The sequence below is a fragment of the Adelges cooleyi genome, unplaced genomic scaffold (assembly GCF_023614345.1).
Source record: "Adelges cooleyi isolate 19-005CV unplaced genomic scaffold, UGA_ACOO_1.1 ACOO_flye_CR_arks_rails_tigmint_CR_PRNA_580, whole genome shotgun sequence".
In the NCBI taxonomy this organism is placed as follows: Eukaryota; Metazoa; Arthropoda; class Insecta; order Hemiptera; family Adelgidae; genus Adelges; species Adelges cooleyi.
This window is the reverse complement of record NW_026096275.1, coordinates 129,285-152,188: the sequence shown is the minus strand read 5'-3', so window position 1 is coordinate 152,188 and position 22,904 is coordinate 129,285. Positions and strand designations below refer to the sequence as shown.

The 22,904-nt window shown below is 30.5% G+C and overlaps 3 protein-coding genes across 8 annotated transcripts in view; 2 read left to right on the top strand and 1 right to left on the bottom strand.

The window, feature by feature from the left end:
• Window positions 1-22,904, bottom strand: part of LOC126843986 (uncharacterized) — a 79,503-nt gene that overhangs the window by 12,851 nt on the left and 43,748 nt on the right. The window contains exons 1-5 of one of the 3 annotated variants that reach the window (XR_007686509.1): window positions 3,206-3,481; window positions 2,629-2,763; window positions 1,776-1,907; window positions 634-882; window positions 14-103 (exon numbers count right to left, since the gene is read on the bottom strand). The exons of 1 other annotated variant lie outside the window; for it this stretch is intronic. The gene's annotated coding sequence lies outside the window, so the exon portion shown is untranslated. Of the gene's footprint in view, window positions 1-13; window positions 104-633; window positions 883-1,775; window positions 1,908-2,628; window positions 2,764-3,205; window positions 3,489-22,904 lie in introns of those variants that run through there. One more of the 3 variants, XM_050581822.1, reaches the window with a different exon arrangement.
• LOC126843976 (heat shock protein 68-like) lies at window positions 10,088-12,382 on the top strand. Its single transcript, XM_050581792.1, has one exon. The coding sequence runs from the start codon at window positions 10,242-10,244 to the stop codon at window positions 12,159-12,161; it is 1,920 nt and encodes a 639-aa protein (XP_050437749.1). The 5' UTR covers window positions 10,088-10,241; the 3' UTR covers window positions 12,162-12,382.
• On the top strand, window positions 13,720-17,731 carry LOC126843981 (gastrula zinc finger protein XlCGF52.1-like). Of its 4 annotated transcripts, none has more exons than XM_050581804.1 (7): window positions 13,723-13,879; window positions 13,949-14,006; window positions 14,655-14,777; window positions 14,939-15,052; window positions 15,136-15,249; window positions 15,417-15,527; window positions 16,218-17,640. In XM_050581804.1, exons 1-7 carry the CDS (start codon window positions 13,861-13,863, stop codon window positions 17,167-17,169), a joined length of 1,491 nt encoding a protein of 496 aa, XP_050437761.1. In that variant the 5' UTR covers window positions 13,723-13,860; the 3' UTR covers window positions 17,170-17,640. The 4 variants fall into 4 exon arrangements, with proteins under 4 accessions (XP_050437764.1, XP_050437761.1, XP_050437762.1 ...); XM_050581805.1 differs by having other exon boundaries at window positions 13,724-13,879; window positions 13,955-14,006; window positions 16,218-17,638; XM_050581806.1 differs by lacking the exons at window positions 13,723-13,879; window positions 13,949-14,006 and adding an exon at window positions 14,014-14,128 and having other exon boundaries at window positions 16,218-17,731.

The following is a 22,904-nucleotide window of genomic DNA, read 5'->3' as shown; positions in this document are numbered from 1 at the left end:
TTGACATAAATTACATTGGTATAACGGCCGTTTTGTTATATTTTCATTGCTATTCTTCGATGCTGTTTGTTTATTGGCTTCATTTCTCGTACCGCTATCACCGCTACAACAAAAGATTGACGAACAATTAACAATATTGTATTAAAAAAATATATTTTTCTCACAATTGTATAATTCTTAATATATATTCGATATTGGCCTAAGTAAACGATTTTAATGTACAAAAAGTCCAGCTTCATGTCATTTCCCCCCCCCCCCCCAGGGTTAGGTTAGTCTGTGTTCCACCTGAGGAATCGATGTGCCAACCGTACTCTTAACGTCTACTAGAATGGGATGAAAATAACTAACACACAACGTCCAAAATATCTTGGAGTAACACTAGACCGATCTCTCACCTATACATTTCACTGTGAAAACACCAAGCATAAAATAATGACAAGAAATGGCATATTGCGGAAGCTCAGTGACTACACATGGCGTTGTAATCCTCACGTATTAAGAACTACGGCGTTAGCCTTATGCTTTTCAGCGGTAGAATATACTAGTCCGTGTGTTAATAAGTAATTAACTGATATTGCTCTTTAATTTTAACAATAAAACTATGAATAATTCAATATATAAAATAGTACTTACATAAAAGTACTATCAACGACTTCTTTTCCAGTGCTTTTCTGGGTTAATAGTTGTGCACTATGTGAATGTGTAATGTGTCGGGCAAATTTCTTTTTTGTAGAAAATAACTTTTTGCATACATCGCATACAAATGACTGTATCTCATCCATGAGACTATTTCTTTCAGCTTCAATCACAGACTCGAAATAAAGTCCATTCACTAAGTCCACTTCGACTTTGACCATTGTTTCGTTGCACATTTCTCCGGCACTAAGAATAAAAAATATACATTTTTAATTCAAAAAGGAAAGCGAAAATATCTACTACGCTGCCTACGAGTAATCAATATTAAAAAAAAATAGATTTATGTATTAACTATCACCGGTGGATATATAAAGTTTGAAAAATTGATATTCATAAAATAACTAGTATGAAAAACAACTCCAAGAATACAAATATTTTTTTGTTTATAAGGCGTCTTATTCCGCACGTTTCTTGAAAATTGAGCAAGTTTTGTGCACACAAAATTTATTTTTCACATTTCGTCGGCACAATCTAAATTTGCACATTTTTTTTTTTTTATGTTTCAGATTTATTTTTTAATATTTTTATTTGAATTAAAATTGTGCGTGACAATGATACAAATCTCATATTGATTATCAACCTGTTGATTATAACCTAACCTAATCTAGGAGTGCTTAGAGTATTTAAGAATATGCCAACTTTTTTTATTTGTAAAAATTAAAAAATAAGTAAAAATGTATTATTATCTATTATATTATTTATCTAAAAATTAAGTTCTATGATACATGAATCAAAGCCGATATAAAAGGATTGACCGTATTCAACACAGAATGGTTGGCGCACAGAATATTATATTCGATAAGCAATATGGATAACAGTTTTAGATAGACCAATATTTGAAAATTCGACGTGCACGGGGTCAGCAAATACATTTTTTTTTAAATTACTGATTTATTAATCACAGTAATTAAATTGTACATAGACAAAAGTACACATGAAATATTATTAAAAATAAAAATGATGTTATCGTGTTTTGTTTTTGATTTGTAAATGAAAATTATAGAACGTTTAGGGGTAGCCAAATATTGTTTTTTTTAACAACATCTATAATAAATATTTTATTTTAAAATATATATTACTTGTATGCAATCCCATCGTTCGTTTTTTGTTGTTCACTATTTTCTACTACATCAAAAGTGGACTTGTAGTGATTATCATCAGTCTCACATTCTTTATTTTTAATTCTTGTCTCGTCTCCTATTTCATTAAGTCTAAAACACAAGATACATTAAAAAAAATTAGTTTGTCAACTTACAATGTTCATTTTACGAAAAAAATATAATTCAAGTTTAAGCCTTACACCGGAGATGTCTTTCAAGTACTAAAAATGAAAATGATCATATAGAATTATAATACTATTTATTTAGACTGGTCAGACCATTAAAATATTACTCGTATTTTGTAACTTAAATCCACCCGAATAACATTATTAAAACCCGGCCTTAATTAAACAATTTTTTAAGAACCCTGGATTAGACCAAACCAATATATTTACTTATTTTTTTTGTCCACTCAAAAAAATAATAAAATATATCAAAATCTAAATTTGACACCGTTAAGACATGTATAAAAAAAATTGATACCAATTTGGTTAGAATAAAATAATGATAATTCATAACAAAATGGTTTAATAAAAATATGTTTTTATGATTATTATTTTCTTTTTTAACAAGTGATTTTTTTACTGCCTAAGTATTTTAATTTTTATTAACACTGAACATTTTTATTAGTATTATTTTATTTGACCATTGAAATGTTGAACCGAACTAAGTATAAAAATTGGTAACGGTCTAGGCTTTCTCAGTTGGGTCTGGGTCTGCTTAGGACCAGACTTTTTAGTTCAAAAAATAAAAGCCATACTATTGGTGTTAACTCCATTAGTATGGTGCATTGGTGCACAACATTAGAATGTTATGTAATAAAATATATTACCTATATTCATCTCCGTCAATATTCTCTGCCGTAAATGGTTCTGTCGTATCCTCATCTTCTTTCTCTATTTTGATCACGATACCGCGGTTAAAATCATCCATTTTAATTCTTAGCTAGTTTCTCCCTTCTTTAATTCTAGAACACATAGAATATTTTCAAAAATAAGGTTAAGAACTTATAATTAATCCATAAAAAAGATTTTAGCCTGAGTTTAAGCATATTGAATTGAAACATGAGTGAAGGCAGTAGTTTTAGTAATAAAACAATGTAAAATGGGACAATGATTAAAATATTAGAAAATTGTATTAGTTATGGCCAGTATAAAATACACCATACTTTTTAAATAAAATACTAGTCTTACTAATGCAAAGAAAAAATGAGAACTTAATCACAAATTAACTCCACCAAATTTGTTTCCCTTTTGCTCTGAATAATAAATTTAAAATTCTTCTTATTATAAGGGAAACAGATTATATTTGCTAAGAAAGTACATGGTATACCATAAACTGTAGATCATACATTGATTAATTTAATAAATAAAACTATAAAACCAATGATAGTATAATTAAATACTTACATAAAAATATTACACAATTACAATTTACAATGAATGCTTATTTGAGTACACTTTCTCGACAAGGATTTGATTTTACGAATTTAGACACCAAGCAACAGCCAAGAGGTAGAAAATCACAATGACACAGGTAGCCTTATGTTCTTTATAAAAACATGTAAGCCATGGTGGGACAATAACAAGGGACATATTGACGGCGACTCTCACAACCACATTCCACTGTCACCACATTCCTTGCTTAGTGCCTATACCACAGGTATATTCAAGGTGACAACCTTGAAGTATACTGGCCTACTTATACTGTCGCAGGGATCACAATTAATAGAAAAAGATAGAGAGAAACGCTGAGAAGCCCATGGATAAAAAATTTAAAAGACATGGAATAATCAATTTTAATCTGGCGGTTAAGATAAGAAATTAAAATATGTATTTAAACAAGTAGAGCGTTTTTTTTTTTTATTAGAACATTATTAAATTATTATCAAACGTCATGTAATTAAAAACCAAAACGAGAGTCACTTTCTGAAGTGTCTACCGAACCGATTTCAAATGTTGTTTTTTTGTTATAAAGTATAACATCTTCTCTACGGGGACTAAAAGACCGATTTTTTATTTGTTTTCAACCTTTTTGCTATAAGCGTTTAAATTTTTATGGTATTTTCTATTAAAATGTCTAATTTTCTGATAGCTAAATCAAAAATCGGCCCTTTAGCCCTCATAGAGAAAATAGTAAGCTTCACATAAAAATTGACTTCCGTCCAATAGATTTTATTTTATTTAGTAATGATGGTTAATCATTTCGCTGAATATTGGTTTTTTGACTTGGTTTATTCGTGCTTAAATTAAACATTTAATACAAGCTTTCATTCCTTATTATTTTTTAAATATTTTTACAACTACAAAATGTAATGTTTTTTTTCCTTTTTTTTTTTTTGTAAATCACACTATCTATGATCCGTCTTATCGAAGCATTATTATTAATTAACAAGGTTTTTGTGAATCTTAAAATATAATAGTATATTTTAAATACAACTACGGGACTGAATTTGGAAAAACTTACAATTATAATAGTTTAATTAAAAAATAATTGGCCCCCAAATAATCGATATTGTTGATTTTTTATTTTTTTAACTTTATAGAGATAAAATAATACAACATGGCTGACGTTTGTTATGTTTTTTGATAATATATTTTGTATTGGGCGCATTGATGTATAAAAACAGATAACTGTTTAAACAACTAATAAGTATACAACAAAACATAAAAAAAATAAAGTTTTTTCTGATTTCTATACAATCGTGAATCACAAGTCACAACCCAAAAAAATTACACAACTAACGTTAGCGTTAATCCAGTTGTTTATCGAGAAACTAATGAAGCAAAACAAATCTATTGTAAAATTTTCAGGAGCAATATATGTATTCTGATAAGGATCTGATGTTAATGAAATTTGTCCCAGGGCACTTTTTTACACAAAAACATATTAATCAAACACATTGTTAGTTGTATCACTTATTGGGTTGTGATTTTCATTTTTTTTATTGAAATCAGATAAAACCAATCATTGTACTACAATAATTGGTAATTATTATTACTACACAATGAACGACTATAGAAAATATATTTACTTTAAATAAAATTTTAAAAAAATGTTATAAAGAACCGCCATAATCCCTATACGATTTTCTTTCTAGCAAAATATTGCATGCGCTACATTTGTATGGATTTTTTACCAAAAAAAAAAACGCACTGGTGTCTCTTGAGTTTTAGTTTACAGGCAGACATCACATTTGAATGGTCTTTCCCCGGTATGAACGCATTGGTGTGCCTTCAAGTTATCTCTCTGAGGGAAACGTTTATCGCATTCATTACATTTGAATAGCTTCTCATCGGTATGAACGAGCTCATGTCTCTAGTGGTTTTGGATTTTTGAAAAAGATTTTTCGCAGACGTTGCATTTGAATGGTTTCTCACTAGTATGTATACTCTCATGTCTTTTCAGCTGGGATTTAAATGAAAACATTTTCTTCCAGAAATCACTCTCAAAGTGGTTGTCGTTGTTTTTTGTATAAACTTTTTTACTGATGTCCCGATGTTTGACTGTTGTTTTTTGAGGCGGTTGTTTTTGCTTTGAACAAGACTTATGGGATTTGGCAAACTAACGGATGATGTTACTTTTGGTAGCGAACTTCTTTTGGCATATGTTGCAGTCGGACAAGCTAGATGGATCTATGTTATTCATTAGTATAGAATCAACCTGTTCATGATCTACGATTTCCATTTCCGTACTGATAACATACCCACTCAATTTGAATCGTTCAGTTTCAATGTTCCATTTCTTGAGATTTATAATGAAAACAATTTTTAGATACTTGTTGACTGTCGATTCGTACACACATATCAATATAGATATTTACTACGGCCTAAGTAAATTTTTCCTTTTTTTTTCGTTGATAAAAAAATGTATGACTTCAGATTTTTAAGAAAATTGTATATATGTTATAGCCACCCCCCCCCCCCATCATCTAGACTGTAGACCTTCAGTCTAATTTTATTTATTTACAGCACCGCCACAAGTGCTAAAAACAATAATAAATGCTTATAAAACAAAACTAAGGACTACTTGACATAGGAAAGATGGTCATCATTGGCAATATTTGTTTTGGTTTCCTTAACATATAACTCAAATACAGTTCGGTAACCAAATATACATAGTTACCTAGTTCTGAAATAATTTAAACTGGTTCTCTTCTTTAAGTTTTATAGTGAGCTCATCGTAATCATCAGTTTCATTTTTTTTTTCGATTTTAATTTTCAGCTCCTTCAACGTTTCATTATTCCTAAAAATCATAGAATGCATTAATCATTTAAACTGATAGTAAAATATGAAGCACTTATAAACAAAAGACATCGACGCTTATAAGGTAGTGTCGTAAACGACATTTTTGTCGAAAATGAGTTTTTAATATATTGGCATAAATACCACGACTCTTTATCCATTTAGCCAACTTCTTAAAAATAAAAATAAATGTTGTTTACGACCTTCTGCCTTAAAAGCGTCGATACGTGTACACTGCACATAAATTAAATCTTTTTTTTTTCAGTTTAGCACGCCTGTTGTTTTTTTTTTTTATCAATCAGTACAAAATAAATTTCAAACAAACTAAATTTGAATTTAGGTAAATAAATTTAGCGTACGTAAGTAATTAATGACAAGAGTTTTTCTATGTGGAGTCCATTAACTCAACCAATATTTTTAAATTTAGTACTTAAATAACAAAATGCTTCTGAATATCTTACAAAAAAAATCATATTACCTGTTTGTATTTCCCACGGTTCTATTTTGGGGATCAACTTCTATGTGATTCTTGTAGTAACAATCTTTCTGAGTTTTCAATTTCAATTTTAAGTTCCAGCTCATTCCACATTTTATTCATACTAAAAATCAATACATACTATAATCGCATAAAGTGAAAGTGGAAAAAAGTATTTAAGAAGTGTATACTTAGTCTAGTTTAAATTATAAATTATTTAAAACATTATAGTAGTCGTGGTGATGATGTGATGATGATGACTAAAGGAATCAATAAATTGACAGCAGCTATTTATCTTTTATTTTTGTAAAACTAGTATCTAAAAGCGAATATGTAATGAAACCATCTCATAATGTCAGTGTTGGGTCTTTAAGGCCTAATAACTAGTTTCAGCTAATGATGTTTATAAAAAACATAAATTAACAACTAATAATACAATCAATTTTAATTATTTACCACAATCAAGTGTTTCTTCTTTAAACTGAATACCTATCGTTAACGGCTTGTGGAAATTTTCTTATCTAAGAGAGCTTTATCATTGTTTCATTCATACTAAAAATTGATAGATATTTTAATCACATTGAGTGACAGTGTTAAAAGTAAAACAATTATTTAAAAAGTTCATAGTATGGGTAGTTAAATAAAATATTTGTTTGATTAAAGCATGTTTTCCACATTTAAACTGTTAAAAATTGTGGTATTCGTAAGGATGATGCATTTCTTAAGTTAAAACAAACAATAAATTTGACAGCACAAAGTTTGAAAAAAGTTCAATCCTACTGTTATGAAACCAAAGCTGAAATTTGTAATATTTGGCTACTTAGTTATCATAACTACATACTCTACTATGTAATTTGTGAATAAAATTGTAATCGTTTACCTATCTGCCCGTACTTTTAATAATAAATAAATAATTTTAACCAACTTTCTTTTACCTATCTTAATAAAAAATATTCAATTAGCCAATGTACTCAGTTATAGATCATTTTTTTCATCTGAATTTATTTCTTCAGACATAATTTTATCGAGCACTGTACCTAGAATTTATTTATTTTTATTGCACTTACTTTGTTAACGCCAAGGTGTGTGTAAAACTCGCTGTAATCATTTCCCAAGAGAAATGTTTTTCTTTATTGCTATATATTGCTAGATATTATTAGATATTTATCTGTTTTTTACACTCATTAAATGCTTTTCTTTTGATATGCAGTGCAATATTATTGCTTTTTCCTCTTCGGAAATATTAGAAACACGGGCTCGTTTTACTTTTTCTCACTACTCATCGTTATTTTAAATAAATAAAAATAATTACAAATGTAAATATAAAAAGGAAAGTAATAATAAAGTTATAATACTTTAAATATAATATTATAAATTTAAGTTCAATCAAAAAATTACTATCACTTGTTATCTCAACATTTTCGACTGATATGAACATAGCAACATTGATAAAAACGGTAAGAATCCCATTAACTATTACACATGTAGCTATGAAATACATAGTTATTGTCTGGGCAAAACGTACTTTATGTGCTGCCAAATAATTGGTTATGGGCTACATAATTAAGTAAACATATAGATTACACATCAAGCAATGATATGTAACACATAGAGTTAGGACTGTGGTCTGTGCATACGGGCAAAAGTGTAATTTTTCCATGTTTTTTGGTTTTTTCTTAATAAAAAAAAATGTTTGACTACAGATTTTCGAGGAAATTGTATATTACGTTATAGTCCCATTCTAGATCTACCTTTGGTCTAATTTTCATACACAAACCTCTAAAACTTTGCAAGCGAAAGAAAAAAAATCTACCCCTTCTAGGAGAAAGTGTGTACGATAATTGTTTATAGGTTGTCCACGTTTGTCGGTAGTACTATGTCTTAAGAATATTCTATTCAAATTTGGAACTATTTTGACTATTTTGAAAAATATATGGAGAGCCGTAATTTAAAGTTGAAAAAATGTGTGGATAAGACTAATTTAAAAAATTAAGCGTTAATTATTTATGATCTGTTTATGATTAAAATCTCAATGGCCTTTTATACATCTTATCCGCTAGGATAAACTTTTTAGTTTCGCAGAGTTTTTAAAAAGGTTAATGAAGCAAAGGAAGTCAAAATTAAGTTAAAGGGCAGTACTATCTAATGTGTCTTAATCCTAATATTATTTTTAAATTATAAAATTAATTAGTGTGTAGGTACCTATGTAAATCGTACTGAAAAAAAATTAAAATGTTTTGATGTGCATTTTTGTTTAAAATTAGTTATAATAATACATTAATTAATACATTATTTGTTTTAAATTAAAAATAGTTAAAATAATTGCTTGAAAGAAAACAAGTAACTTTCAGATAAATCCACTTTGTTCGGGACGAACGAATAAAAATTATTTTTCCATAATCATTTTTTAATTTTTTTATTGGATTTAACTGGTTGTTGCTTTAGGTCCTTATTCAATTTTAACCATTAAAAAAAGGTAAAAAATAAAATGGTCCCGTATAAAAAAATGGTATTGTAAAATACATATAATTTCAATATTTAATTTATTTTGCTGTGTGGATCAACCACACGGATAGAAATATCATAACTTAAAAAAAAAACTTTAAAAAATATTTCAGTAGGTACATTTACTTAAGTACTTTTTACCGTATTGTACATATTATATGTAATCAAATGTCTTCAAATTAGTAGGCAAATTGGTATTTTTAGTAGGGACTTCTGAAATAATTACTTAAAAATGTATTTAATAGGTTTTATATAATATAATAGGTATTAAACATTTTTGGTATTTTTTCAAATCTATTTAATTGGCCAGCAAGTTAAAATTAGAAATCAACCCACTTTTTTACATTGTTTGTTTTGCTTAGAAAAATATATTTTAGTGGTTGGCACCCACAGAGAAAAAATATACTGGTTTTTTTTATTCATATTTTGTACCTTTATATGTATATTAACTTATCTCATCAATTACTATTATAAATGTAATAAATTAATTTTAAAATTATAATTTTTTTTTTAATATTGAAATATTTTATGATTGACGGAAGGAAATCAAATTAACACAATTTTTTTTAAATTATATTCTTAGCGTTCGAAATTGAATTCTAGCGTTTAGTAATATTAAACCGTACTATAAAGATGTAATCGTGTATTTTAATTTTTTTCGTATTACATAAAGTTTATTAAAAAAACGAATTTATTTTTTAATTATTAATTTTTAAATTAGTAATAATTTGATTATACTTTTTCCACGTTTTAGTTTTTGTTTCGCCTTTTTCCGTACTACACTATTTAAATGTAAAAATGTTCATAAACAAAATAGCCAAGTACATAGAAAAAAAAAAACAATTTTAGATATTTTAGAACGTAGGTATAATAATGTTCGCCAAACAACCGTGGAACGTTCGAGAATTTTCTATTGCCCTACTCGTGCAGGCTCGGTGGACTGGCGGTGTAGGGGAGACGGCGTCGACGCAGCGCTCGAACGTAGCCGAACGTTCTAGAGCATTGTATTGGCTATATAAACGAAATCGGCGGGCCGGCCAGCGACAGTTTGAATTCAAAGCGACTACAGTGCGATACCGAGCGATACACGTACCGTGCGAACAAACGCGTTGCATAATATTTTTCTGCGTGTGTGATTTTCTTAAACGTTTCAAGTTTATTTTTTTTTCAATTAAATTGAAAACGACTTTTCCGTCAGCGGTAGTACAAAACGCGAAAACATGGTCGCGAAAACGGCAATCGGCATCGACCTGGGAACGACGTACTCGTGCGTGGGAGTGTGGCAAAACGGCAAAGTGGAGATCATCGCCAACGACCAAGGCAACCGGACCACCCCCAGTTATGTGGCGTTCACGGACACCGAACGGCTGATCGGGGACGGAGCGAAAAACCAAGTGGCCATGAACCCCGGCAACACGGTGTTCGACGCCAAACGGCTGATAGGCCGGCGATTCGACGACGAGAAAACACAGGCGGACATGAAGCACTGGCCCTTCAGGGTGGTCGACGATTGTGGAAAGCCGAAAATCCAAGTGGAGTTCAAAGGCTCGCGCAAAGTATTTGCCCCGGAAGAGATCAGCTCGATGGTGTTGACCAAAATGAAAGAGACCGCCGAAGCCTATCTGGGTAAAAACGTCACCGACGCAGTGATCACAGTGCCCGCATACTTCAATGACTCGCAGAGACAAGCCACCAAGGACGCTGGCGCCATAGCCGGCTTGAATGTCATGAGAATAATAAACGAGCCCACGGCCGCTGCTTTGGCTTACGGTTTGGACAAACATCTCGCGGGCGAAAGAAACGTACTGATATTCGATTTAGGCGGCGGTACGTTTGACGTGTCTGTGTTGCAAATCGACGAGGGGTCGATATTCGAAGTGAAATCCACCGCCGGAGACACGCATCTGGGAGGCGAAGATTTCGACAACAGGCTGGTCTCGCACTTGGCCGAAGAGTTCAAGAGGAAGTTCAACAGGGACGTCAAGAGCAACCCCAGGGCACTGAGACGCCTGAGAACGGCCGCCGAAAGAGCCAAGCGAACGTTATCGTCGAGCTCGGAAGCAACAATTGAAATCGACGCCCTAATGGAAGGCATTGATTTCTATACAAGAGTGTCTCGCGCTCGTTTCGAAGAACTGTGCGCGGATCTGTTTCGGTCCACTCTTCAGCCCGTGGAGAAAGCGTTGGCCGACGCCAAACTGGACAAGGGAGCTATACACGACGTGGTGTTGGTCGGCGGATCGACCAGAATACCCAAGATCCAAAACCTGTTGCAAAACTATTTCTGCGGCAAGTCCCTTAACCTTTCTATCAATCCCGACGAGGCAGTAGCATACGGTGCTGCTGTTCAAGCTGCGATTCTTAGCGGAGACACGAGTTCGGCGATCCAAGACGTTTTGCTGGTCGACGTCACTCCGCTGTCGTTGGGAATCGAAACGGCCGGTGGCGTTATGACCAAAATTGTCGAGAGGAACTGTACAATTCCGTGCAAACAAACACAGACGTTCACCACGTACGCGGACAATCAACCGGCAGTCACTATACGAGTATTCGAAGGAGAAAGAGCAATGACCAAGGACAACAACCTGTTGGGAACATTTGATCTGACCGGAATACCTCCAGCGCCCAGGGGAGTACCCAAAATCGACGTGACATTCGATTTGGACGCTAATGGCATTCTAAATGTTTCGGCCAAGGACAACAGCTCTGGTCGTTCGAAAAATATTGTCATCAAAAACGACAAAGGCCGGTTGTCTCAAGCGGAAATCGATCGTATGCTCAACGAGGCCGAGCGGTACAAAGAAGAAGACGAAAGACAAAGGGTGAACATAGCCGCTAAGAACCAATTGGAAAGCTATGTGTTCGGCGTGAAACAAGCTTTGGACGACGCTGGAGACAAACTCGGCGAGTCCGAAAAGAACGCAGCCAAACAAGAATGCGATACCGTGATACAGTGGCTGGACAACAATCAGCTGGCTGATAAAGAGGAGTACGAGTACAAACTGAAGGAACTGCAAGGAAAGTGTTCCGCGTTGATGATGAAGATGCACGGCGGACAAGCAGGCGGAGCTCAGATGCCAGGAGCAGGCGGTTTCCCAGGATCTCAGTCTCGAGGGCCAACTGTTGAAGAAGTTGATTAAAGTATTGTATGCGTGTAAATATTTTGCTTGTACATAATTGTAAAGAAACGGCGGCATAGTAAAATTACCTAATTTATTGTACAATTCACACGCAAGTTCCTATTGTAAAAAAATCGTTTTATGTAAATTTAAAGTATAAAATTAACAGATATTGTAAATATTAGAGTTTGATTTGTTAATGCATTAATAAATAAATACTCATTTTTTTTAAAAATTAAAAATGAACATGGAGTTTTTAAAAAATTATTATTATGATAGAATTTCTTGTGGTACTAGCATTAAGTTTATATTTTAGATACCTACACGACAAAATTGAAATTAAACTACTGATATTATTTAATTAAACGTACACACATAATCTACCTACAGTAAGTTTTATGATGGTCAGAGGCACAACACCTATAAACTAACATACATGTACTTATGAATAATATTTCATTCTCTTCTAATTAGCTAAAAAAAATAATTGATTAAGCATATAGATATTAAAATTAATCATTTATTAGGTATGAGCTATATTATATCGACAAAAAATTAATAGTCACATTATGTGTCACGCTGGATTTATTAATGACATAAAGTATGAACAATTGTGTAAAGTCCCTTGGTTAGGTGGTCCCTAAGCTTGGTTTCCAAACCCGACAGATATTCAGTATTATAATTACAAGAAACGGACATTTAAAGTATAAAATTCTTCTAAAGATTTTCTTAAGTAATAGGTACATTGGTTGAAAATTGGAATGCCGATTCAAATAAAGTAAAAGTACTAAACAGTAAACAGAATATTATTCATTATTCAATAACGGCTGTTATTTCGCCAGCATGGGCAAACTGCAAACATCTGACATCATATTATCACAAATCACAAGCTTTAAGAAGATAAGGCACTGAACTCAATATATTACATAGTTGAGGGATTCAATTTTCTAACAAATAAAATAATAAACTGTACTTGTAATATCATCCATAATATTATAAATGCCCTAAAATGCAAAATTTAATATGTAAAAATTCATAAATCATAAGCTAACAAGAAAAGATTGATAAGGACTTATGACATTTGGTCACTAGAAAGAAAAATTATTTTTTTATTATTATAAGAATTTTGAGTATGTGCGGCATGATAAATATTGCAGGAAAATCATCCAAACCAGCTAGATGACAACAATGAACAACTGAAGTATGAAATACATATTAGGTATTCATAAAAATAAATTATAATTATTATAATATGGTAATTATGAATTATGAAACATAAAAACGGTTTTAATTTATAAAAGAAGAAACGTTAGACTTTAAATATCTAATATATCCGTATTGGTAATTTTTAATTCAATTTTATTATACTGAATCATAGACCTAATTAATAAGAATAATTAGGTGCTGAATAATATTTAAAATGTAATAGACTTCCCGCCAACATATAACCTCACAATAGTATAACCTACAGCGCTCAACGCTAAAGTGGTGAATTATATAAACGTTTAAGCAAACAACAGCTGCTGATAACGGTGGATTTGGCCGACCTTATCTCTGGCTGCTTTAGTTTATTGTTATTTGTTAATGTACCTACGAATAAATAATAATATTTATTTTAAAGTTTTGTTGTTTATTGTAGTTAAAGTACTGTTAAGTTCATTGTAATATACTTTGATTGACTGGATATACAATAATTATATTGCCGATTACTGGAATTACGATGTCAATCCCAGATCCAGGTAAAGTTTAATACTTTTTGGATTGTACTTTTTAAAACAACAGATATTGTATTAATATTTTATTATAATATTCAGAACAAACAAATGGAAGTACGATGGATCAAATGTCACAAATAAGTTATTCAAGGTAAATGAACAAAAAAAAAAATTTGAAAGCAATTTATCACTACTAACGTTTGAAGTAACAACATAATAGAGGAGTTGTTTTGCAATATTATAAGTTTTTGAGGAGGACGAATGGCCGAGCGGGTAAGGCGGCAGTCTTTTAAAGCACATTGTTCTTGCGTTTTTGTTTGCTGAATGACCAATAACCGTCTTGTGAAAAGAAGCTCATCTACAGCGATGGACTGAGAACCCGTCTTAAAAGCAAATTCGTCAACAAACTATCTCATGACTGAACAGGTGTTCTAGGCTTGTCAGGCTATGTTACGATAATGATGATGAGTTCTAGAACAGGAATTATTTTTTACTGACTTAATCTGATGGGATTTTTGAGTAATAGCTTAGAAGTACGATATTTTTAGCTACAATATTTTCAATCTATTTTTTCTCATGTTGTTGGTTTAATTATATCGTTGTAAAATCAAAAGTAAATGGGAGTTATCAAATGTACTGATTAATTTATTACTGATTTATTTAAAATGTTGTGTTCCTATTTGAAACATACTGTAATGTGAAACAGAAAATATTTTTATATGTATTAGAATATAAACATCCATAATATATAGAGGATTTACCTCCCAATTTTTTAAATGATTGTGTTTTGAATTTTTAGTGCCGATGAAATGGGAAACTTGTCAATAGTTAAAATTGAAACAGATGAGACAGATAATTATTACTACAACAACATGATTAACGTAGAGTTGGAAAATTATCCGCTGAACACTGAACTTACCAAGTAAAATATTTACAATTATAAAACTTTGTTAATTCAGTTAAGATGGGCTGGGTTTAATACATACATAATATACATTTCGCAAGGTTTACTATTTGTAGTTTCTTTATAATATACATCTTAATAGATCACCGACCAATTTTGTAATGTGTTTTGTTTTTCAGTGTCGATAACGTAATAAATGAGACCAAAATTAAAACTGAATTACAAGAAACAGATGATCGTTTCTACGAAACGAAGATAAAAGTAGAAGAGTCATTTAATGCAGAACTTACCAAGTAAAATATTAACAATTTCTCCATGATAAAGTAACATTTAAGTTTCATCACAGACCAATTTTTTAATGTGTATTGTTTTTCAGTGTCAATGGTGTAAAAAATGAGACCGAAATTAAAACTGAATTACAAGAAACAGATGGTTGTATCTACGAGGCAAAGATTAAAGAAGAAGATCTATTTAACGAAGAACTTACCAAGTAATATATTATCAATTAATACATCTTGTTGATTTAGTTGAGACGGGCTGGATATAATACATATATTATTACCCATTTTGTGACGTTTACTTTTTGTAGTTTCTTCATACTAGAATAACTCTTTAGTTTCACCGCGGACCAACTTTTTAATGTGTTTTGTTTTTCAGTTTTGATGAAGTGAAAAATGAGATTGAAATTAAAACTGAATTACAAGAAACAGATGATGGTTTCTACGAGGTGGAGATTAGAGTAGAAGATCCGTTTAGCGCAGAACTTAAGTAAATATTATCAATTAATACATCTTGTTGATTTAATTGATACGGGCTGGATACATAATGTTTACATTCCCCGTGTAGGTACTTATTGTAAATTCTCACTATTGAAAATTAGCTGTGGCCTCTTGAGTGTTAAATGAAAATTTCCATAATAATAAACTGTCTTGTAGTTCAAGTAAAAAAGCCCATTTTGCCACAGTAAACTAGTTAATGAACACCCATTTTTTTTATACTTACAGATATCTAATAAATCTTATTATTAGATGACAGACTTTCAAAGTTATTTTGTCTGCAAACATTTTTTTTTTCTTTATGATGAAAGAAATAACTAGATTTAACTATATAATATTTAAAAAAGTTATAACATATTAATGGGTTTAAATTTAAACTGAAATGAACATAATTTTAGCTTTGTTAAAGAGCTTAGAGAAGGTATTGTATTTATCTTTTGTTTTTATCTGGACCCTTGATATTTACTCTAAACTGCTAAATGTATTTTTTTTCTACCAAGTCTTCATGTTTGGCAAAAAATATAAAATTTCATGTCTTCCCCTTAAAAGTCGAAAAAAACGCCCATTAATTATACTCACTGTATTAAAAATAAAATATTTTAATGGAAAAAATTGAAAAGGATATTATTACAATACATTTTTATATTTATTAATTTATGTTGCACGGCATTGTTTGTTCTAGTGCGAATGAAATTAAAGCGGAAGAATCTAATATAAATGATCAACTGGCTCGAATAAAAAGCGACAAATATTCAAACAAATTACAATCGTTCATATGTGATTTGTGTAAAAAATTGTTTATTACCAGAAGACAAATAATCCGCCATTTGGCTAGACACAAAAAAAAATGCACTGAAAATAAGCCCTTCAATTGTGTAGTGTGTTTACAAACTTTTAAGAAAAAATGGAATCTGAATATACACCAACGTGTCCATACCAAAGAAAAGCCGTACAAATGTGTTATATGTGTAAAATCATATTCGCACAAACTCAGTCTGATAGTACACGAACGCACGCACACCGGCGAGAAGCCCGATCAGTGCGATGTGTGTTTAAAGTATTTTTCTCAAAGTTCTAGCCTCAGTAGACACAAACGCACGCACACTGGTCAAAAAAGCTATAAGTGTGACGTGTGTCTGAAGTATTTCACTCGTAAAACCTATCTGACAGTACACAAACGCGTGCATACCGGGGAGAAGCCCTACAGCTGTGAAGTGTGTTCAAAATCTTTCAAGGAAGGTGCTGAGTTAAACAAACACAAACGCGTGCATACCGGATATAAGCCACACAAGTGTGTGACGTGTTCGAAGACTTTTTCTCGAAAATCTCACCTTATAGCACATGGACGTGTGCACACCGGCGAGAAGCCGTTCAAATGTAATGAGTGCTCAAAAACTTTTGCTAATAAACCGAACCTCATCACACATAAACTCATACATTCCAGTGAAAAACCTTACAATTGTGAAGTGTGCTTTAAAGGTTTTACTGTAAAGTCTTACCTTACTCAACACCAAAATGTGCATACCGACACAAAGTCTTTCCATTGCGATGTGTGTTTAAAATATTTTTCCGACAAACACAACCTGCTTATACACAAACGCATTCATACTAGAAAAGAGCCCGACAAATGTTAAGTGTGTGTATTGTTTTTTTTTGCCAAAATCTAAGATGGTCTCATTTCAATTCTGTAAAAATATTTGAGTTTATCGGGCTCTTGATTATTTTAGGAATTTATTTTTAAAAGAAACAGGTTTTTGAAATTCGACTTCACAAAATCTAATCATTATAAATAGCCATAATTTTGTCAGACTTTTAGGTCTAGATTGGTTTCTTGCGAGAACAAAATGGCTTTTACTCATAGAAAAAATTATATATGTTATAAATTATACCCTGAGGCTTGTAAAAAATTATCCTGGAAATAAATTTACTCCATTCTGTTTTTAATTTAATACATGTGTTATGACATAAATAGTTTAACCCTACTTGAGTTGCAATTAAAAAAGAATATTATGATTGTAAGTACATTGTGTAGTAAAATTTAAAAACTTTGAAAAAACACAAAATTTAGACCGAAGACCTTAAAATCCATATTATTGTATTAATGTAACAAAATCAAACTTTTATTTTCACTAAAAGTTGAATAATTATTCTTATATATTCAATAATTTAGATTTAACATAAGACAAAAATACAGCTTTTTATTTAGTTTCAACTATCCATTTAACATTGTGTTATAACTTTTTCTGGTATTCAATTTTATCTGTTACTAATTTATTTAATGTTTTTTTTTATTTAATACATATTGTGTCGCATTCATATAATTTAGTAATTTTTAATGTTTTAATAATTTAATATTATGTATGCATTAATATTACATAATATATTTCTACAAGAATTATATAACATACATAAAAGTTCTTATTTTGTGTGATATTTCATTTTTTATGTGTTCAATTTTCTTTAGTTTGATGATAAATATATATTACAACAGTTTATAATTTATCTTTTTCTTAGTAGCTTAACTACAATGACCAATGTAAACCTCTAGACGCGTATTGGATATGGATAATTTTACAGTTTGAATGCGTTTGTTCGATAACGATTTTTATTTTCAACGTCGTATACATGTTTTGCAAAACATGAAAATTATAATTATAAATTATTGGCTTATATATGACATTAACCGAAAAAACCAAATAAATTGCATTAATATAGTGGATATATTTTTATTATTTTTAATAAATAAAAAAGCATTTCAAATTTTATTTGAAACGGAATTTTTAAATCTCAAGTACCACATTTATGAATAAATTCTATAAGTTTTTAAAAATTTCAATTTTAATATTTTTTTTAAAACGATTTTAATTCAAAGGAGAATATTATAAAGAACACGTTTTAACTACTATTTTTTTTACATAATATACAGCGGGTTGGACTGAAATGTTAATTTTATCTGCGCGAAATTATTATCACCCGCTTTTGTCTCTTTATCATTTATTATATAAAAAAATAATTCAAAGAGAAAATCAGCATTTTTTTAACGTGCTGCCTCAAGGTTACAATAAAGCAACAAAACAATTACCATACAAACTACGTGGAAGAATCAAAACTGAACACGTTATCGAATAATTCTTGTTGTTGGAACTTTAAAACAGCTGTAATAATATTTTTTAGATCACTTTCAATATTTGTTCTGCTGTCTGCTACTTAATACAACAGTTTTATACTAGCTGAAGCCGTACTATGTTTTGTTTAATAACTAAATTTTCAGTTTCGAATCGCTCGGTTTAAAAAATGTATCTTTTAGTTTTGGTAATATTGTGAGAAAAATCAAAATCATGCTGGACGTCGGACGGGACGAAGGTAAGCAAATCGGTAAATGTACATTAGTATTAATTAGGATATTCTATATAGGTATACCAACCCAAATGGGAGAGGGGTGTTTCTTTATTTGCCAGTTTTAAGAGATAGTTTTAGTAGTATATGTGTCGTATAAAAAAATTCTTTGAACAGTTTTTTAAATTTGATTTTTCTTCAGCAATTAAGTTCAACTCACAAAAGACCAACGATCAATTAGTAAAATGTCAAAATGATCAGGTATATTATATCGTATCTTATTAATTGAATCAATTTTGTCTTATTTTTTTCATATGCTACATAATATCAAGTCTTAACTAAGGTATTGGAAACCACGACGGCCTCTGTATTATGGTTCTATGCCTTTGGAGTTTATTTTAAAGTAGTGATTAAAATCACTTAGGAGTTAGGACATAATGTACTTGGCTTTTGAATGAGACCAAAACCGAGGGTATCAGAAGGGTCTAAGTATTTAGTATTTTTAATATTATATTATTATAATATGTGAAAGGGCCGGGTTTTTTTGCTCTTTGGTCGCTCTTATCAATAATTATTGTCAGAGTACCTCCAAGGCACCAAGGTTACAAGATAACCTAGAATAACCTTGGCGTCCCTCGCCCTGCAAATGATGAAGGTTTTTTGTTTGTCGATGACTAGGTACGTTTTGATTTTTGGTAGTTCTGTCTTTTTTGTTGTGACGCTGCCGTGTGCGGTTGTGTATTGTCGCCGCCCGGCATGTTCTCTTTTGGAACGGATAATAGGTATATATATTTTGTATTTATTTAGCTTCTGTGAATGTTTTTATTGTAATAATTTAAATATTTAATACGGCAATCGAGTCGATTATAATTAAAGTTTTGTTTTTCTTTTTAAACCGACAACTTACGATAATAATACTATGAATTTTATCGACAAAAAAAAAATACCACCAAAATCACTTAATATAATGTATTAAATATTAAAAAGAAGACGAAAATATTTGAAAAAAAAAGTAAGTAAAACGACAAAGATAATAACCAAACGTAAATTAAAAAAAATATGACTTACGCATTTACTTTACTGGACACCGTTTTTTTTTTTGATTTTTTTTTACCATCTTGCAGTATTTTTTACGCTGGTTACGAATCTCAAGTAAAAAATGAGTGAACTCTTCTAGTTCCAAAGTTATAGCTACTTGAAATTTGCAAATTTCCGCGTGTTTATCTATAGGCGGCGGCTGTGGCATTATTTATTATTTATTTATTTTTGTTACTGTTATTGAATATTATATTATTATAAATGATATAAACAACATTAGAATTTTCTTAAGTATTAAATCTTTTAAGTTAGTAAATAAATCAACTTCTTACGCCTGCTGGCTTTACGAGCCGACTAGAGCCCTCAGGATTCTTTGTTGTATGAGGGCTCACGCCCCCCAATCTCTAGAGGAAAATATAGCTTGTCTATAGGACTAAACTAACCTAACCTACCGGTCTAGAAGCGTCAGCGACCTAATGAGACCGAAGCTAACCTACCCTGGCTTATCCTTGTGCCGCATACAAAGGTACAGCGACAGAACTTACCGCCTAAATAGTTACATTACAGCTTATAATTTTTTGTTATTTTGAAGTGTAGATTAGGTTAGGTTTGGTATCATTAGATCACTGACGTTTTCAGAGTGAAGTATCAGGTTAGTTTATTTCTTTATGCAAGCTATTTTTTCCTCTGGGGGTTTGGGCCGTGAGCTCCCATCCTTTTGAAAGGGGCTCGAAGTTAGTTCCTGGAGCTGGCAGGCATAGGAGGTCGTTTAAATAGTTTTAGGTTTATATCATTTCCACAGTTTTTATTTTAAAAAGAGTATTGTGGAATGTTTAAGCACATTCCACATGCGTAGGTGTAGTGAATAAACATTAAGACTTTTTCGACAAAATGACCAACGAGATACCAGGTATCACACACACCTAATGACCTAATGAGATCTAGTTTTGAGAAAACTTCTTTGAGCATACGTTACATTGGTAGGTAATATTTGATAAGTACTACCAGTGTAATGTATGCTCAGTGATTTTCTCAAAACTCTTACTTCAAAACATACAAACTACAGCACACTGGTCAATAGGATAAAAAATCAGGATGATAAAAAAATGGTTCAGTTTAATATGAAATTTCCGCAAACATTTTTGCTACAATCTATAGTCCAACAATGCTAGTTTAGTTTTAACTAGTTCTTTTTTAATTAATGTCTTCAAAATCCAAATGATTTATAAATGAGTTAATTTATGTTTCGATATTTTATAATTGTTTGAAAATAAAAATATATCTTTAAGAAATTCAAAATTTTGTGTTTTGTAATTTATTAGTTTGATTAGTTTTATATTTTATGTTTTATTTATTTTACGCATATGTTAACATAATATTTTGACACAAATTAAAACGTTTAGATTTGATCAAAAATCACAGAATAAAAAGAACATAATGTATCCGCTGGAAAATTAAACAAACTTGAAATCAAAATAAACTGCATTCCAAAAATCGAACAATCAGCTAACCTAATCATATGCGTTTTTGTGAAAAATACTTTAAGCACACATCACATTGGTAGGTTATGTTTTAGCTACATATATTTGATAAGCCCTACCAGTGTGATGTGTGCTCAAGTCTTTTGTTCAAAATTCCTACTGAAAATACACAAACTTAAGTACATAAGTGAATAGTCATTAAAAATGTATTTTCAAATGTGTGTATATTTTAAGCATGAAAACGATGGTATTTTCAAATTTTTTATCACAAACATCCTAATTAAAAAAAAAATCTCTCAGAAGCTAAATTAAATTTTTCCCTAATATTTTGTGTTTTTACGTTTTTCTGTATTCCGTTTTGTTCGTTTTAAATATTTTTAAATTTATTATTATTAATGTAATATTTTATATTATTTTCATTTGTTGCGTATGTTTACATGTATTTGTTCTTACTCAATATTGTATCATGATTAGAAATGTATAATATAAAAGTTCTTGCGTATTACAGTACCTTAGCCTAGCCATTTATTTTAGAGTTATAGATTTTATTTTATAACAGTCGATGGTTTACATGATCATACACATGACATATTATAAAAAAAAAACGTAGGGACACAAACGGTGAGAGCTACACACGTGGAATAAACATTAAGACTTTTTCGGCAAAATGACCAACGGGACACCAGGTATCACACACATCCAATGACCCAATGAGTTGTGGTTTTTGAGAAAAATACTTTGAGCACACGTCACATTGGTAGGTAATACAGTTTCGGCTATATTCATTTGATAAAAACTACCAGTGTGATGTGTGCCAAGTGATTTTCTCAAAACTTTTAACGTAAGATGCTCGATCTTCAGCACTCGGATTAATAGGTTAATAATTGAACACTCTTACATTTAAATATTTGTAAAAAGTGTCTCACTAGATAAACATTTTAAAAAAGTTATTTTTTTTAAATTTATCACTCAATATTTATATTGGTTGTAATGTATAATGTACAGCTTATATATATTTTGTATTGGTATAATTTTAGCGATTTTTAGAATGACGTGTTATGCTTAAGTATGTTGAGTAGTTTTTTTTATAATTCAAAAACTGCAAACAGAAAAATCTGAAAACACCTTTAATAAAAATACTAAACGAAAGAAGCGCTTTGGGTACAAACCAGATATTATGTTCCTTTATACTTTCTGTTGTAATTTTTTTTGTTTACTCAAAATCATAAAATTAATATAATATTTTAAGCTTTATTGATTTGATACATTATGTGTTTAAATGTACTTGGTTTATATTTAATATGTTTTCATAATAATTGTTAATGTATAATATGTCTAAATCTTATTGTGTATGTTACACTATCCAGTGGTTTATTTTGTATCGGCGCACTAGTCCTAAGGTATATTACCTATGTATTTAACTACGGTCAAATGTATGCTTGCTTTCGCCCACTTGTATTATAATAAAAAAAAACGTCAGGGGTACAAACGATGAGAATTTATGTTTATTTCTT

Excerpts from the sequence above, each read along its gene's own strand:
- LOC126843981 (XM_050581804.1), top strand. Across the intron at positions 15,053-15,135 it reads TTTAATGCAGAACTTACCAA|TGTCAATGGTGTAAAAAATG; the intron begins GTAAAATATTAA and ends ATTGTTTTTCAG. Across the intron at positions 15,250-15,416 it reads TTTAACGAAGAACTTACCAA|TTTTGATGAAGTGAAAAATG; the intron begins GTAATATATTAT and ends TTTGTTTTTCAG.
- LOC126843976 (XM_050581792.1), top strand. The coding sequence starts at position 10,242 with ATGGTCGCGAAAACGGCAATCGGCATCGACCTGGGAACGACGTACTCG.